Genomic DNA, 18,395 nt, shown 5'->3' with positions numbered 1-18,395 from the left:
CCTCTTTTCCATCCCCCATCACACCATTCGAACTTTGTAGAATGTCTTGTCCTATGTATGCACCTTTCCCTTGTGTGTCAGTCTATCAGTAAAGCTTTGGACCTGTGATTACTTTCCCTAATCCTCTTCACCCCTGACCCTCCCACCTATTTCTCTTTGCTGAAACAGTTGTCTTGTTTAAGTAATGAATGAATAGTGCATTACTTGATGTATAATGTAGGATGTCATATAATATGTCATATTGTCTTGTATTGTGTTAGGGCTACTCTGCGATGCAGTACACTTGAATGTAATGTTTTCATATATTTTTTGCAAATAAAGTAGAAATTTTTCAATCAAAATTTCCTAAATGAATGACCAATTGCACCATGATTGGTAAACGTTACTTCCCACAAATATTCTCACTCAAATTGCTAAATGTAAATAGAGAGTATATCATCATCAGCTACTTATATAGCACCACTAATTCCGCTGTACAGAGAACTCACTCACATCAGTCCCTGCCCCATTGGAGCTTACAGTCTAAATTCCCTAACATACACACACACAGACCGAGAAAGACTAAGGTCAATTTAACAGCAGTCAATTAACCTACAAGTAAGTTTTTGGAGTGTGGGAGGAAACCCACGCAAACACGGGGAGAACATACAAACTCCACACAGATAAAGCTATGGTCGGGAATTGAACTCATGACCCCAGTGCTGTGACTTAGAAGTGCTAACCACTGAGCCACCATGCTGCCAACATATGTCTCTACACAATCAATGCCCCATCCATAAACCAGAATATTTTTAATGACATCAGTTTACAAAAGTTTTCTTGGTAATGACTAAATAAATAATTTATTATAATTTGCCCGCAGGAGGTGTTGTTCTATGAGAGTCCATTGGGGTATATAGTATGTACATTATTTGTAGGTATGGGAACTACTATTGAGAATGCTAATGATTTATGGTAGTGTCACATTCACTCAGGGCCGGACTGGCCATCTGGCACTTCTGGCAAATGCCAGAAGGGGCGATGGCTATATGGGCCGGCCCGACTCCTCCTGTCTTCCTGGTGGCTGGTTCCTCCCCGGGAACCAGCCACCTCTGTTGCGCGCTCTTCAGCTCCCTCCCCCGTTATGCTGTGCACTGTCTCTCACCCCCTCTCCCAGCAGCCCCTACTCCACTGGCTCTCTCACACTCATGATCCCCGCAACTCGCGGCAACCCTGCGAAAATTGCGGCACCCCCGCGAACGCCCCCCCCCTGATTGTCGCGTGGGTGCCGCGAGTTGCGGGGATCATGAGTGTGAGAGAGCCAGTAAGGTAGGGGCTGCTGGGAGAGGGGGTGAGAGACCCAGGGGGGAAGGGGGTGCTGGGAGAGTGGGTGAGAGAGACAAAGGGGAAGGAAGGGGATGCTGGGAGAGGGGTTGAGAGCCAAATGGGAAGGGGGTGCTGGGAGAGGGGTGAGAGAGCCAGGGGTTAGGGGCTGCTGGGAGAGGGGGTGAGAGAGCCAGGGGGGAAGTGTGTGCTGGAAGAGGGGGTGAGAGAGTCAAAGGGGAAGGGGGTGCTGGGAGAGGGGGTGAGAGAGAGCCAAAGGGGAATAGGGTGCTGGGAGAGGGGGTGAGAGTGCCAGGGGGTAGAGAGTGCTGGGAGAGGGAGTGAGAGAGCCAGGTGGTGCTGGGAGAGGGGTGAGAGAGCCAGGGGGTAGGGGGTGCTGGGAGAGTGGGTGAGAGAGCCAAAGGGGAAGGGGGTGCTGGGAGAGGGGGTGAGAGAGCCAAAGGGTAAGGGGGTGCTGGGAGAGGGGGTGAGAGAGCCAGGGGGTAGGGGCTGCTGGGAGAGGGGGTGAGAGACCATGGGGGAAGGGGGTGCTGGGAGAGTGGGTGAGTGAGCCAAAGGGGAAGGGGGTGCTAGGAGAGGGGTGAGAGAGCAAGGGGGAAGGGGGTACTGGGAGAGGGTGAGAGAGCCAGGGGGTAGGGAGTGCTGGGAGAGGGGGTAAGAGAGCCAGGGGGTAGAGGGTGCTGGGAGAGGGGGTGAGAGAGCCAGGGATGCTGGGAGAGGGGTGAGAGAGCCAGGGGGTAGGGGCTGCTGGGAGAGGGGGTGAGAGACCATGGGGGAAGGGGGTGCTGGGAGAGTGGGTGAGTGAGCCAAAGGGGAAGGGGGTGCTAGGAGAGGGGTGAGAGAGCAAGGGGAAGGGGGTACTGGGAGAGGGTGAGAGAGCCAGGGGGTAGGGAGTGCTGGGAGAGGGGGTAAGAGAGCCAGGGGGTAGAGGGTGCTGGGAGAGGGGGTGAGAGAGCCAGGGGGTGCTGGGAGAGGGGTGAGAGAGCCAGTGGGTAGGGGGCACTGGAAGAGGGGGTGGGGGTGGAGGTCAATCGGCCCGTTGTATTACTCACACACCAAGCACTCACGATAAAACATATATTTTCTCTCTGGGGGCTCCGGGGCACATAAAAAAGAAGGGACCTCTATGATGTAATATGGTTATCATTTTGGGCAAATTTTGGACAAATACACAGGCAATACTGGGTGCACGCAGTTCTGCCTTCTTGAGCAGCACCCTGTGAAGCGGGACATACCTCCCAACTTTCCTTGCAGTCAGACAAAATCCTGACTAAGTGAGATATTCCCCCAAATTCGGGACTGCCCCACCAGATTTAGGACAGTTGACAGACTGTCTTGCTCTCTCCTACCTGTTGTTGTCACTTTCACCACCTGCGGCTGCTGGTGTCTTTAGCTCAGCTCTATGTGGGAAAAAAAACGAGTACATGAAAATTAGAAAACTCCAACCAGCCCCGGTGTTATATCAATAGCACCCACGTTTAATATTTAGGTCTCCCTTCAGTCCCCAACATTAAAATAATAGTATTCACAACTGACCAACCAGCCCTGACATTAACTTAATATTATTCCCATTTAATAAATAAACCTATTTCCCTCTCTCCAAACAGTCACAGCAATAAATGAATAGCATTTACGTTTAATAAATATTACCATTTCCCACAACCATCCCCAGTATTAAATGATTTGCATTCACATTTAATAAATAGACCTCCCAAACTGAGCCCCACGTTCAATTAATCACCCCAAATCAACCCAGCATTAAATTAAAGGTCCCTACACTCCACTTTAAACTAATAGGCCCCACTATTAAATGTAATAGTCCCACCATCACCCCACAAATAAATTAATGACACCCATCATTAAATAATTAACTCCAACCCACAGTCCACCATTAAACTATTAGCCTACCTCCCACCCAAATTACAGTAGAGACCCCCCCCCACCCCACCCTGGCAATAAATTAATATTTGTTGGAGTTTAATAAATATACCTATTTCCCACAACCATCATTGCCATTAAATAATTCATATTCACATTTAATAAATAGACCACATTTTCCCCAAACAGCCCTACATTCAAATAATAGCACACAAGCCACCCTAGCATTAAATTAAAGGTCCCATCACACTATCTTAAATTAATAGGCCCCACTATTAAATTAAATAGCTCCAACAATAAATTAAATTGCCCCACCATCACCCTACAAATAAAATTGTGTCCATTAAAAAATTAGCCTCCACCTACACTCCACCATTAAATTAATAGCCTACTTCCAACCCACATTATATTGAGACCCCCCATTTACTTTCATCACACATTATATTAAGACCCCCCCTCTCTTCCCTCACACATTAGATTAACGTATCCCCTCCCTTCCCTCACACATTATATTAATATACCCCCCTTCCCTCACATATTATATTAATATACCCCCCGTCCTTTCCCTCACACATTATATTAATATACCCCCCTCCCTTCTCTCACACATTATATTAATATACCCCCCTCCCATCCCTCACACATTATATTAATATACCACCCTTCCTTCCCTCACACATTATATTACTATACACCCCGTCCCTTCCCTCACACATTATATTAATATACCCCCCTTCCCTCACACATTATATTAATATACCCCCCTCCCTTCCCACACATTATATTACTAAACCCCCCGTCCCTTCCCTCACACATTATATTACTATACACCCCGTCCCTTCCCTCACACATTATATTAATATACCCCCCCTCCCCTCACACATTATATTAATATACCCCCCTCCCTTCCCACACATTATATTACTAAACCCATTGTCCCTTTCCTCACACATTATATTACTATACCCCCGTCCCTTCCCTCACACATTATATTACTATACCCCCATCCCTTCCCTCTCACATTATATTACTATACCCCCTCCCTTCCCTCACACATTATATTACTATACCCCCATCCCTTCTCTTACACATTATATTACTAAACCCCCCGTCCCTTCCCTCACACATTATATTACTATACACCCCGTCCCTTCCCTCACACATTATATTAATATACCCCCCCTCCCCTCACACATTATATTAATATACCCCCCTCCCTTCCCACACATTATATTACTAAACCCATTGTCCCTTTCCTCACACATTATATTACTATACCCCCGTCCCTTCCCTCACACATTATATTACTATACCCCCATCCCTTCCCTCTCACATTATATTACTATACCCCCTCCCTTCCCTCACACATTATATTACTATACCCCCATCCCTTCTCTTACACATTATATTACTATACACCCCGCCCCTTCCCTCACACATTATATTAATATACCCCCTGTCCCTTCCCTCACACATTATATTAATATACCCCCATCCCTTCCCTCACACATTATATTAATATATCCCCCTCCCTTCCCTCACACATTATATTACTATACCCCCCGTCCCTTCCCTCACACAATAGATTAACATACCCCCACTTCCCTTACACATTATATTAATATACCCCCCTTCCCTCACACATTATATTAATATACCCCCCTTCCCTCACACATTATATTAATATACCCCTCATCCTTTCCCTAACACATTATATTATTATACCCCCTCCCTTCCCTCACACATTATATTAATATACCCCCCTCCCTTACACATTATATTAATATACCCCCCGTCCTTTCCCTTTACACATTATATTATTATACCCCCTCCCTTCCCTCACACATTATATTAATATACCCCCCTTCCCTTACACATTATATTAATATACCCCCCGTCCTTTCCCTTTACACATTATATTATTATACCTCCTCCCTTCCCTCACACATTATATTAATATACCCCCCGTCCTTTCCCTCACATATTATATTATTATACCCCCTCCCTTCCCTCGCACATTATATTAATATACCGCCCGTCCCTTCCTTTACACATTATCTTACTATACCCCCATCCCTTCCCTCACACATTATATTAATATAACCCCCTCCCTTCCCTCACACATTATATTACTATACATAGCAGAGACTTTAGTTAGAAAATCATTACAATAACACTTCAGTCTAGCTAAGAACTGGTGGCATGTATTTACATGTACATTCATTGCAATAAAGTCACACAGCGTATGTAATTCATATGTGCCCAGATTTTCACAAAAGCAAAGCATACCCAAGCCAGATCTTTCCACAGGGACAACTTTCTGCCACCTATCCCGAGTCACATCTTGCACTGAATACTTTTCAAATTTACCACTACAAATTTTTCTACATACTTCACATTACTTTTTAAGGGCCTCTATTGTAATTATTATTATTATTATTATTATCTTTTATTTATATGGCGCCACAAAGGGTCCGCACAGTGCCCTACATAGAACATGGATAAAACAAAGATGACATATAGAACAGTACAAAGCAAAGTGCAATAAAACCAACTGAGCTGAGAACGGTGCATGGGGCAGAGAGGTATATGAGAGTTCTAGAACACTACTAGGATAGGGACAGAGGAGAGGTGGGGAGTGAGCTAAAGCTGAGCCTGTGCCCAGCAGTGTGGGCTGACTGAGGGGGGAAGAGGAGAACAAAGGACAGGGGCCTGGTGTAGAGGTGCAAAAGTGAGGCTGGGGCTGAGGTAACAGGAGGAGGACGACACGAGGATTAGAGGCCCCTGCTCGTGGGAGCTTACAATCTAAAGGGAAGGGGCCGACTGAGGGAGAAAGCTTCAGAGAAGATAGAGAGCACGGGAGGAATCTTGAATGCGATAATGAGACGTGGTATCCAGATTAGGGGGAGATTCAAATGCTAGCGATGTGGCACACGGATATGGCGACTCGCACATTGCTGGCAAGTACTATAGAAATCTCTGCTCATTTCCCCTCGCACCACTATGCAAGGAAAAATGAGCGAAGATTTCTGTCAAATCTCTGCCCAGAAGTGTCTCTGGACATTCCGGAGACAATTTGCGGCTATTTGAATCTCCCCCTAAGACACCAATACCAGCAAATACATTACTTTTTCAAATACGTGACAAATTATGCAATTTAATAAACCCATGTTAATGTAATTTTTACATATTATATATATATATATGTGTGTGTGTGTGTGTTCACTTTAACTAAATAATATGTCAATAAAAAGTTGTGGGTATAAGTAAATTTTCTTAAAATTATTAGTTAAAGTTTTTTAAGGGCTGGCAAAGCTGATTGTAAAGTTTATCTTTCTGTAGTATCCTGTAAGTAATGCCTGTTACTTCAAACAAATAATTGGCTTTAATCTATTTTTATTTTTTTTAAACAGGAAAACTTTTTTTTCTTTCTAGAATAAATTTTCCCCAATTACTTGTACTTACAAACAAACATGAACAGGATGCAACAATGTAATTATTTACGCAAAAGAGCCAAACAGTTAATACCAGTAAATTAGAAAGCAAGAACGAGGCGAAGGAGACAGAACAGCGTCTTATGTCTCCTTACTTCCCCCAATGGCAACGGGTCTATTTTGTAATATACACTGACAGATCCCAACAGCTGTGGGACACTGGCCCATCCCTGCTACTTCTCCAATCTCAGTCCAGGCTCCCTCTCTCTCTCTCACACACACACTTGCCAGAGCTCAGGAGGCCACAGAGCAAACTTCCAAGTAATTAGCCAAAACCCCACCGTTCTAACCGTCACCATGATGGAACTGAAAGCTCTTAAGATTCGGGTCACCTTCTGCATCATCTTGATAGGGGTGTCTCTGATGCTGGCTGCCGTTATGAGTGACCACTGGGCTGTCATGAGCCCTAAAGTGGACGATTTCACCCAACCCTGTGAAGTGGCACATTTTGGGCTGTGGAGATTGTGCACCAAGAAAATAGTTGTGGAGGGGAACGATGTGATCAGCACGTTGTGTGGTCCGCTCAGTCTTCCTGGAGGTAGGTGATCTTGTTCCTTTATGTATAGATCTATAGATCAGTGATTTATAACCAGGGGCTGGCAAATGTAATGGGGGGACTCGGCTCAGCAGCCTATTAGGAGCATTTAAAATGCAGGTAGCTCAGTGAACCAGCCCAAGGTAGCCCACTATGGGACTGGCCCGGTCAGCCCCTGTTTCTAACTGTAAGTGACAACAGTGACAACAGGTAAGAGGCGTACACTGGGGCTGAACTTTAACTGTATTTTGGTATTAAGGTTCTGTAATTATAATTCTTAGAATGTTCAAGTGACACTTCAAATTGTCAGAGATTCTCTTATAAACAGTGCGAATGATGGGTATTTCTGTAGACACTTAGCACTTTGCAATCCTTACAATGACTGTATTTCGTTGCGCTTTACTACACTGCCATTATCATCATCATCATCATTTACTTATATAGCGCCACTAATTCCGCTGCGCTGTGCAGAGAACACACTCACATCAGGCCCTGCCCCATTGGAGCTTACAGTCTAAATTTTGTAGCACACACACCCACACAGACTAGGATCGATTTGGTAGCTGCCAATTCACCTACTAGTACATTTTTGGAGTGTGGGAGGAAACCGGAGCACCCGGAGGAAACCCACGCAGACATGGGGAGAACATACAAACTCCACACAGATAAGGCCATGGTCGGGAATCGAACTCATGACCCCAGTGCTGTGAGGCAGAAGTGCTAACCACTAAGCCACCATGCTGCCCATTATCATTTTCCTGGGGGATTTCTTGGATACAGATAATGCTCACAGGATAGACCATAGTGAAAAAAAAATGTGCCACACCATAAAGCCTCTCAACAAAGCTGCAGACAAGCCTGTGAGGGCCACAGCTAACCAGGGGCCACCAATTCCACAGCCAAGGGCGACTGCATTATAATTCTGTATCATTTCTACAGCACACTCACCAGCACCTGTCCTTTAAGGTTAGTGCTAGCCCCACAAACAAGTTTAGCTTAAGGCATTTTGTGCCCTGGCTGGTGGCATATTCATTAAGGGATATTCCCCAAATCTGGCAGGTCTGTGACAAACGACAGCCAAAGCTGAGGACCCGACGAGAGCATATGTTTGATACTTAACAGATGTGATTGCCACCAATAGCACAGTCTGTTTTTAGGCCATGTATCCATGTTTGCTCAAGCATGTCCCACAAAAACTAAGCTCTTTGGTGCTCAAACGCAACTCAAATATCAACTGCTAAAATATCAGTGTGAATTTTACCCATGTGCCACAAGAATGTCGGCAACACTCATGACATTCCAAGTCGACTGGCATCTGTGCTCTCTCAGAGGGTGGGGGGGGGGCTGTTAGTGCGTTCACCCTATCCACAGACAGATAACCTCTGTACTGACACGTGGAGTTACCACATTGCTAAGCACTGAAAGAAAAATGGCAATTGTGGAAATACCCAGCAATACTCCCTGTCATTTCTAAATACTTTTCTTCTCTCCTTAATTATTTATATTATATATATTATAATAATCACAAACCACGACACATAGTATGAGGAAAGCCGTCATCTGTGAGTTTCTGAAGCGAACTATAAATATATGATATCACACATAAGATACAAAAGCCTGGAGAGACCGGGGCAACACAAGCACTCCGCTAGTTCAGAAAGATAGGTGGGTCTGCATTAATATTCTAGTTACAGAGTGTGTTGAAAACATTTTTGCATTTGTTCTCTCAGCGGGACTGACAAAGTGCCAACAAAGCTCTCCCAAGTGTCATAAAATCTCCCTGTGTATTTTGTTTTTTGGAGGGCGGCTTTCAACCAGTCCGTTTTCATGGCAAAGAACAATTTTTTTTTAAAGAGGTCCAGTGTGGGGGATGTGCTCTGGATCCACATGTGGAGGATGCATTTTCTTGCCACTGCCGAAATAATCAGCAGCAGACGACTACCACCCCTGGATGTACGGGTATTTGGTGGGAGAATTCCCAATATAACCCAGTCTGGTGTGAAAGGGAGATAATTTACCAGATCAGTAGCAGCGAACCTCCATACGCGCATCCAGAACTCTCTAATAACTGGACATCCCCAGAAACAATGAAACAAGTCCGCCCCTCCCATCCCACATTTAGGACATGTGGAGATATATATCCCCTGTGAAATATATTAAGGAACATCTCTACATATGTAGAGGCTGGGATGAGTTGTGATTTTTAGAACTTGTTGCACATAAAGATAATCTTGTCAATTTAACAACCGACTGATACAACTTTTATGACAGGTTTGGGAGAGACCAGTCATTCTACTGTCCGTTACGTCTCCTCCTTGCCCCGCACACAAACCACTATAAACAAGACACTGTCGTTTTAATCATTATCAGATGTACAAACAAGGAAGAAGCCAGTCATTTAGACTTTTTAAAGAGGACAATTTGCATTTTAGTCATTAATTCCCTACGTTCTAATCACTCCACAACCCGGTTCCTGACACAGCATCTTCTGAAGTCTGGTACATTATAGGCACATTGTTCTGTACACCTGTTATCAACTCCTTTGCAGGGCCATCTTTTCCATTGGGCACGATGGGCAGGTGCCCGGGGGCCCCACGGGCAAGGGGGCCCCATATGCAGGGCTCTTAATTAGAATAAATAATCCTGCAAAAGAAAAAACCTGCAAAAAAACCTCCAAGGGTCACTGAGCAAGTACATCTATCTATCTCTATCTCTATATATCTATATCTATATCTGTATCTCTATACATCTATCTCTATATATATCTATATACGTAGGGGCATCGGTGCACTGCTTTGCCCGGGGGCCCATAATGTTGTTACGATGGCCCTGCTCCTTTCTTATGCCAGAACATAGCATGAGACAGGGAGTGACAGCACACATTCTGAGTAGGGTGTTTATAGAAAAGTGGAGGAATCTGGAAATGTTTGATGGAACGACTATTCAATTTTACACCATATTCTATTAAAAAAGACTTTACTTAGAATGTCCACATTTTTAACTCCATTAAAAAAAACATTTATACACACTTAAAAAAAAAAAAAATTCTTCTGAAAATGTCCTATTATACATACCGTATATAATATAAAAGTGACATCTTATTGTGGCATTATCTAAGCCACACCCAGTTTATTCTCATTAGCATAAGTAAAGTTTGAAGCTGGAAAATTATGATATAACATTATAAACTATGAAGAACAAAGAACACCAGTTCTAAAGACAAGATAAATTACTCATTGATCCTCATTGGTTCATAGACTAAAACCAAAACAAAAAACTTAACCAAATGACATGAATTACAGTTATTGGCTGAAATTAATTCTCAGTATACGTTGTTACTCTATATGTAAGGACAACTGCACAGTAATATGTATTTTATATGTTGGACGTAGCACTATATATTATGTATACAAACGTATCTCCCCAAATTGTATTTGAATGTTGAGAATTATTAATTATACCTTATTCAAAACCCTCTTCACACTACAATTCTCACATATTCTCACTCTGCTCAGTGCATCCAACACGTTAATTTATAATGACTGCGAGGTAGAGCATTAAACGTCTCTAGAACACACAAATAATCTTTTGTATCTTTAACCCCATTGTGTGCGCAGTCCTCAGGAAGCAGCAGATTGCCCAAAGGTGCAAGTCTGAACGTTCGCTTTCATTATCTAATTTGCACGACACCGATAAAAGCTAATTGCCGATAGATCACTGTGGTTTTAGATTTACACATACTCCAAGGAGCTTGCAATCTACTGGTGCAATGAACAAAAATGGTCTCAAGAAGCTTACAATCTAATGCTAAAATGAAGACGCTGTGAAAAGGAACTACATATCCATCGGTATAATAACCAGACCTTGTGTTGAGGCCAATGTAGTGATGTAACAATCAGACCCTGTGCAAAGTCGATTACAAATCAGTGAAATAAACAGTCAGGTACCGTCCAAAGAACCTTACAATATAAATGTATCATGATCAATTCCGCAAGGATGTTACAGTCTGGTGGAACAATGATCAGACTTGGCAGAAGAGCTATCATCAAATGTTATAGCCTCTGTGACACACAGCTGTTGGGGCCGAGGTACAATTCCTGGAGACCTGTGGGGAAGTATATCAAGGTGAGAATTTCTGGCGGGTTTGAAAAGTGAAGATGTTGCCTATAGCAACCAATGTATTAAATAATTTATAACTAGAATCTGATTGGTTGCTGTAGGCAACATCTTCACTTTGCAAAGCCGCCAGAAACTCTGAGCTTGACACATTTACCCCCTGGAATCAGCAGATTGGGTTTTCTGAAATCGAAAGTTGTGTCTTTTTGGATATTGAACAGGAAGGAATTAGTTGGCTCTCATGTTTGGTACAGAGATGTCCTCTTCCTTACTAGTTATGGAAAGATAAGTGATACCTTAGGGGCTAGAGCTTTTCTTAAAGGGATATGTAGAAGCCAAGTGGTAAATCCCACTAAGCACTTAGGCCAGTGAGGTTAGCTGAAATATAAGTTGAGATATACTTTGTACCATGCCATGAAAATACCTCTCACTGTGTTTCAGCTCCATATGTGCCTTGGTATTCTGTCCTCATTAACCCTGTAATATAAGATGCTCCCAAGCTCTGTGCAATGCTACAGAATGACTGGTAGATAAATGTTCATCATCGTACATTGGTCACACTTTGAATATAGACCTGTCAGTCTCTCGCTTTTTTAATAATAGTGATTAAGTGGCTTTACTGGAACACATGTATCTAATCTTTTATAGACTGTTCTAAACCCACGCGTTTCGCTTCCCCCCTGAAGCAATCAGAGCAACCGTCCACTTTTAAATAAAAATTACTTTAAATAATTGTACAGCCAGCACAGCATGTATTGTGTATTTGATAAGGTACATATTAAATCATGGACGACCCCATATAAATAATAATTTTAATATGGAAATGTTTTATTATCGGTGGTACTGACAACACCAAAACCAGACTCAGTAAGTGATGAGTACGAAGAAATTAACGGTTTAAAGTTGCGTCAGGAAAACCTATTTTTTGGCTGATTATTTCATGCTAAAGAGAATATATCTCAAAAGGTTCTAAGAGTTATTACCTGTACAAAATGCGTAGACTCCCCTTCCACCTGTACCGACCTAAAGTCAGATTCAGTAGACCAGGGGCAAAATGCGACATAGTCAGAAGTACATCGAATTTGGTATACTAGTCCGTGGTGGTAGTGGAAATTTAGAAGAGCCGGTATAAGCAAGGTGGGGTGGTAATAACGTCTTACGATCATGGTTATGTCATGTTTACCGGCCAGGTGGCACCGTAGATGCAAGAATATTATTGCTTTCCATTCTGTGCACGTCACGTATATATTTCTTCCGCAAGTCTCTTGTTTGTGCTGTTCTATCACATTAGATGTGTGACTTGTTGCTTGGTTAGTCACAGGGATTACACTGTAATAATATGCTTTACTTTTCCTGGCAAGAAATTACAAAATATAACAGTTCTCAAAGCAAGTGAAGAAAACAGATAATTAATTCCAGCATAGAGAGCTAATAAAACCGTACATATGTCCCAGACACCATGGGTTACATAGTCAGGTGAGAACATGCGGGCATATTATTGGCCGCATAAGAGTTGGACGCATTTTACGCAAGCACAGCAGATGTAAAACGCGTCTGTAAAAATGACGCAAGTGTGTATGATGAGCTGCATGCATCTCAAGGTACACTAAGCATCGTATGATAAATGTGTCTGCTGCATGAAGATACATTTACGTACATCATCATAAGGTAGAGACACCAGTCATCATCAATTGGATGATGATGATGATGATGACTGGCTTAAAAATAGAGAACACAAAAAAAAGATGTAAATATTTTTTATTTTTTTTTGTAATACGGCCACGCCTCCTCCTTCCACCCAAAGTCACCAAAGCACCAGCGCTCATAGCCTGGGCTGCTTGCAGCAATTTCAGGGGGGGCAAAAGCTGAATTAGGGTATGGCTGTGATAATCATACTATAACAGGGAAACCAGCAGTGTGTGGTCCCACTGCTATAATGCTGGGTCCAGTAATACTGCATAAATAAAATGTGTGACCAGCCCGGCCTGTTGCCCTAGCCTAGCGTTGGTTGTGTCCTATTTTGCTGCAACCAGCTATGAGCCTGGTGCTGGGAGAGCTTTAGAGGGGGGAAGGGGTTATGCTGATTAGCAGCAGCAGCACAGATTTTGCACCAGGGGTTGAGAACCCACAACAGGTGCACATCCTGACAGATGTATCCGCGGCTGCTTCCACCTCTGACAGCAGTCGTGAACACGTCTTTTCTGTACCTGGCGAGCTCGCCACTTCCCTCCTCCGTTCCTCGTCTCTAAGCGTATGGAGAGATAAGTGTAAGATGCGGTTGGTTCTACATACTCTGTACGCTGGAATAATGTTTTCCTTTTCTTTTCTTTTAAGAACTGTTATATTTTTTATTGAAATTTAGATATATATATGTGTGCCACAGAACTGCTATTACCTCAGAACACGTGTATGTCTCTTATATTAAAAATGTAAAAACAAAAATATACTTATCACAGCATGAAAAAGGATATATAATTTTTCAGTATGACAACAATGGAAAAGTAGAGGTGTTGCCCATAGGAACCAATCAAATTCTAGCTATCATTTATTTAGTACATTCTAGAAAATAGCTAGAATCTGATTGGTTGCGATGGGCAACACCTCCACATTTAATTTATAGAAGCTTTAAACATGGATGGATCGGGGGCATTCTATAGAGATTGATTGTACTCACTGTATGATATATTGTATTGATCTTCAAGGGGTAGAAAGCACACAATCCAGGGGCTTTCCCTTTTAGTGGGGGAAAAAACTGAATTTTACACCACTTCTAATGTGGAAGTAATTGGAACTTAGTAATTGCTTTGAATGGGATTTTATGCTTTTATGCTCCATCTATGCACAATTTAAATGGGGATTAAGTATATGTAAATCAATATTAAAATGTAATATAAAATTGAAGAGCCTCAGATGAGTAGGATTTTACGGTGTCACAGTGTCATTAAATGGGGGGTTCTACAGTGATGGTAAGTAGTAGGAGATTGACATTTATACAGCTGCAGACATTTACATGGCAATAATGGGCCAAAATCCTACAAAATAGCACGCTTAGTATCTGCATGGACCAACGTTTAAATTTCTGTTGCTGCGGTTGACAGAAACAGTTAAACACCCATTCCAATGGCCTATTCATTTCAATGGGGTTTCTACATGTACTGCACAAACCGACTATTGAAATATGGGAAGCACCAATATTTAGAGAGTAAATACCTATATTTATCAGCAAAAATTTAAACATCGCCAGAATTCGCTTGATTTAGAAATTCTAGTAACTAGATTAGAGTACTTGGAAAATGAATACACAATTATATTACGGCAGGTTGTTAGTCCTGTACTAGAGTTCCACCATAGTATCTAGTTTCATATACTTATATATTATAACTATGCAGTTGTGTGCCTTAACCAGTTCAGCTATCATAAACGGGAAATTCCCTCTTTTATTTGTATCACTTCTAACTTTATACCATGTATGTGTGTAGCAGTAGAAGCAGCTCCAAATATGATGAATTTGGTGGGGGGAGCAGGGCCAGGACACATGTGAGAACATAATATCTCCACCTGTGGATGATAACAGATAAATTAATATTCTCATTTTATAGTCAGTGGTTTAGAACAGACATTACTGGTTTCAAATCAATTTCCAGCTCCACATTGTAAAACATGTAAGCAGAGCTGTTGTGACTGACATGCAAGGATGATACAACACAACAACACAACTAAGATCATTCCTTTAGGTTTTGTTTTATTCAATGTGACAACGGGCATAGCTTGAACGGCACCCGCATACCCAGAGAGGATGCAAACTCTACATCAGTGTTTCCCAAATCCAGTCCTCAGAGAGCCCTAACAGTGCATGTTTTCCACATCTCCTTGTTGAAGCAACCGGTATATTAGTTACTCACTGACACAGGTGGTAATAATTCATTCATTTGTGATACTGTGATACCTGGAAAACCTGCACTATTAGGGCTCCCTGAGGGCTGGATTTGGCACACACTGATCTATGCAAAAATTGAAGAACCCTTTCACATGTGTATAAAAACATGTATTTTCCATGTTTGGAAAAAAATGCAGAAATCTCAGTTACACACATTCGCAAATATATGGTAAGCCCCCTGCCAAGTCATGGCGCTTCTGCTAACAGGGTAACTCTAAACAATGAGAGTCCCTATTTTTGGGTCATACATATATGTGCTTTTAAATTGAGAGCTAACTTACCAAGAGGTACCCCAAACTCCTCCAAATGGCAATATGGTGCCAGCACTCCACAACAGCTACTGACACCATAGCATGCCTCTCAGACAAACAATACAGAAGTGGAAGTTGCTCAATCAATGTATAGGTTCATGGCAGGGATTTGCAAATATGTGCAAATAAGAATCCTGCATTTTTATGTACAAGTAGAAATAGCAGAGCCACACTTGTTCCTCTTGTTTCAGCTGTGCCCTCTTCCACTTAGAATGTAAGCTCTCTAATGAGCAGGGTCCTTCATACCATGTCTGCATTTATACTGTCTACCTTGTATGTCCCTGTTTTGTGAATGTTCTGATTTCTCAACTGTACCGCGATGCGGAGCACTGTGACGCCTTACAGATCTACGATAATAATAATCATAACAGCAGCTCTATTACTGGTTCAAGCAGTGTGCTGGGGAATGTTTCTCTGCATCTGTTCTCAATGGATGACCCCACCCTTTCAAGCACCTTCTATGAACCTATAAGTTGATTGAGCAACTTCCACTTCTGCACTGATAAAAAAAAAAGGACCTGTCTATTTATATCTACACAGGTATTGGAATCATTTAAAGTTTTAACCATTTTGATGCCTAGAGATGCCAAATTTGGATACAATATTTTAAGTATTTGTATCAAATAAATCATTTTTAACATTATCAAAAACTACAAATTTTAATTTTGGGAGGAGCTTGAGGAGATAAAATTTAGAGCAAATCTTTCATGCTCAGTGGAATGGAAAGGTTTCCCTCTGTGTCTATCAGTCTCAAGCTGCACTCCCGCCTCCTCTTCCTGCTTGGCCTGTTTAAAATAAACCAACATGGTGTTGATGCACCTCCTCCATGTACTTCCTATTTAGGTGAATGGCAGGATCCAGGCAGGGGCACCGATAACAGCTCGGCTTCAGTATTGCGGGCCAAGTGTAACTAACAGAGCCTGGATGATAAGTAACACTGTCGGTTTTTTATTTTATCATCGTTGTATTTTTCATTTTTGGTGGCACTATCCTTTAAAATTAAAATACATCCCATTGTTTTATTTTATTTTTTGTATTGTTTTTTTATATATCAATTTGAATAGAAACAAGAACACACATATGTGTATAGCCTACACAAGTGTCAGTACGAAATACGGTTTAGATGCAAGGTTACGCTTACAGCATAACTGCCTTCTCTCCTAAATTAGAGGGAGACCTCGAAGGCTCCCAAGAGAGCAGGCAATGCTCCCGCAATGACTCATGCCTGCCTGAAAGGTGGGCAGGGCATTCAGTGATGACGCAAACCATATGCCTTCAGGTCACACCCACTTCAGTGAACACATGTTGACGCAGGTAGTGACATCATACATGTTGCTCCTCCCAGTTGATGATGCAAGTCATGCCCACATCTCCTTTCATATCTTGCTACCACATCTCCAGGGCAACCGGTATGAAAAGTAGTCCCATATTCTTTATAGGAAATTTAGCAGAGGGGCTCAGCACCTGCCTGTGCTGATCATAATGTCTTGAACGATCCTCTTTGTAGCACTGTAAGAGTTATGACTTGGAATGAATGTAAAACATGTTAGATGTCTCCTGTAAAAGTGTATTTATAAACACAACGCTGCAGGACCGAGTCTATATCTGTCGTATACCATATAAACATGGTGTTTAATGCCTGCGTGGGATATCAGAGGCCCCCTCCGGCTTTGGGATGGGGACACCTCATTATCTGTAGGACACTCATGAGATGCAGGCTGTAACACGGAGCTGTCACTCAGATCCTTGCACGCTGAGTCCTGCACGCCTGCCGCTGTCACTCACGTACGACTTGCTAGTGAATTGGAGTGACCTCGGCCCTAGCAATGCAGGGACAGCTGAATGTTTACGAGCGGCCCATACCCAAACGTGCTGCAAACGTATACGGTTTTATTTGGACTGTTTGATTTGGCCATTTGTCTGCTGACCGTTATAAATAGATTATCCTCAATGGGGCTGTGGGATGGGGGACCTTGCAGGATGTTTGAGGGGTTTTAAAAGCTCATCTTCATGGGAAGGCAGATCTGGGAAGAAACTAAAATCAGTGAACGAGGAACGGAGCAGTCCTGTTATGTTAGAAGTAGGAAGATTTTGGCATTTTCTTCTCTGCCATGTGAGCCACCTGCCCCTCTCCTATGCCCATATACTAGGGCGATATTAGAAGTGCCCCATGTCATTTCTTTTCATATAATTATTTTTTTAATTGATTTTTATCAACTTATTTCATATACTTTTGACCATTGGAGGACCACTACGATAGGATTTATGGTGATGGCCGTCTTATAATTCTCATGGCAGCAGGCATCCAATCACACAGTGTTCTTAGCTGGGGCCTTGGTACCCATGTTGACTATGAGCGACGGAGACATAGGGACAGCGATCACATAGAGATCTCTGTGCCCCGTGCAGAATTACTGCCACCTGGGAGGACAGCAGACCCTGTTGACGTGACCACCAGCGTTTATTGCAAGAGAGAGAGGCTTTGAGTCTAGTTACGACCCAGATCATCTCTCCCACAGCGCACGTGTTTACCTGCTCCAGCACGAGCTTGGATGTCAATAAAATACAAGCCTATAGTGTAGCAATTAACTCGTGGTGTACAAAGTCAAAAGTGGAAAAAAAAAACAAGACATATAAATAAAAGTTAATAATAACAGTTATGGTCTGTTTGCAGATAAAACTGGTAAATTTTGTTGGTTCCTTTAATTTCTAAGAAAAACAAAAGAAATAACTACAAAAGTACTTGTTTAAAAACATGTTTCATGTTTTCCCTCATCTAGGGCCTAATGTGTAAAAGCTAG

The 18,395-nt window shown here is 42.5% G+C and overlaps 1 protein-coding gene across 1 annotated transcript in view; it reads left to right on the top strand.

Moving 5' to 3' along the window:
- Positions 1-6,881: 6,881 nt before the first annotated feature.
- CACNG1 (calcium voltage-gated channel auxiliary subunit gamma 1) overlaps positions 6,882-18,395 on the top strand; it is a 28,602-nt gene continuing 17,088 nt past the window's right edge. The window contains exon 1 of the mRNA XM_075178031.1: positions 6,882-7,233. Coding sequence (XP_075034132.1) covers positions 6,993-7,233 — 241 coding nt within the window. The 5' untranslated portion in view covers positions 6,882-6,992. The remainder of the gene's footprint in view (positions 7,234-18,395) is intronic.

This window comes from Mixophyes fleayi, chromosome 6 (assembly GCF_038048845.1).
Source record: "Mixophyes fleayi isolate aMixFle1 chromosome 6, aMixFle1.hap1, whole genome shotgun sequence".
NCBI classification, from domain to species: domain Eukaryota; kingdom Metazoa; phylum Chordata; class Amphibia; order Anura; family Limnodynastidae; genus Mixophyes; species Mixophyes fleayi.
This window is presented reverse-complemented; position numbering and strand designations above follow the sequence as displayed.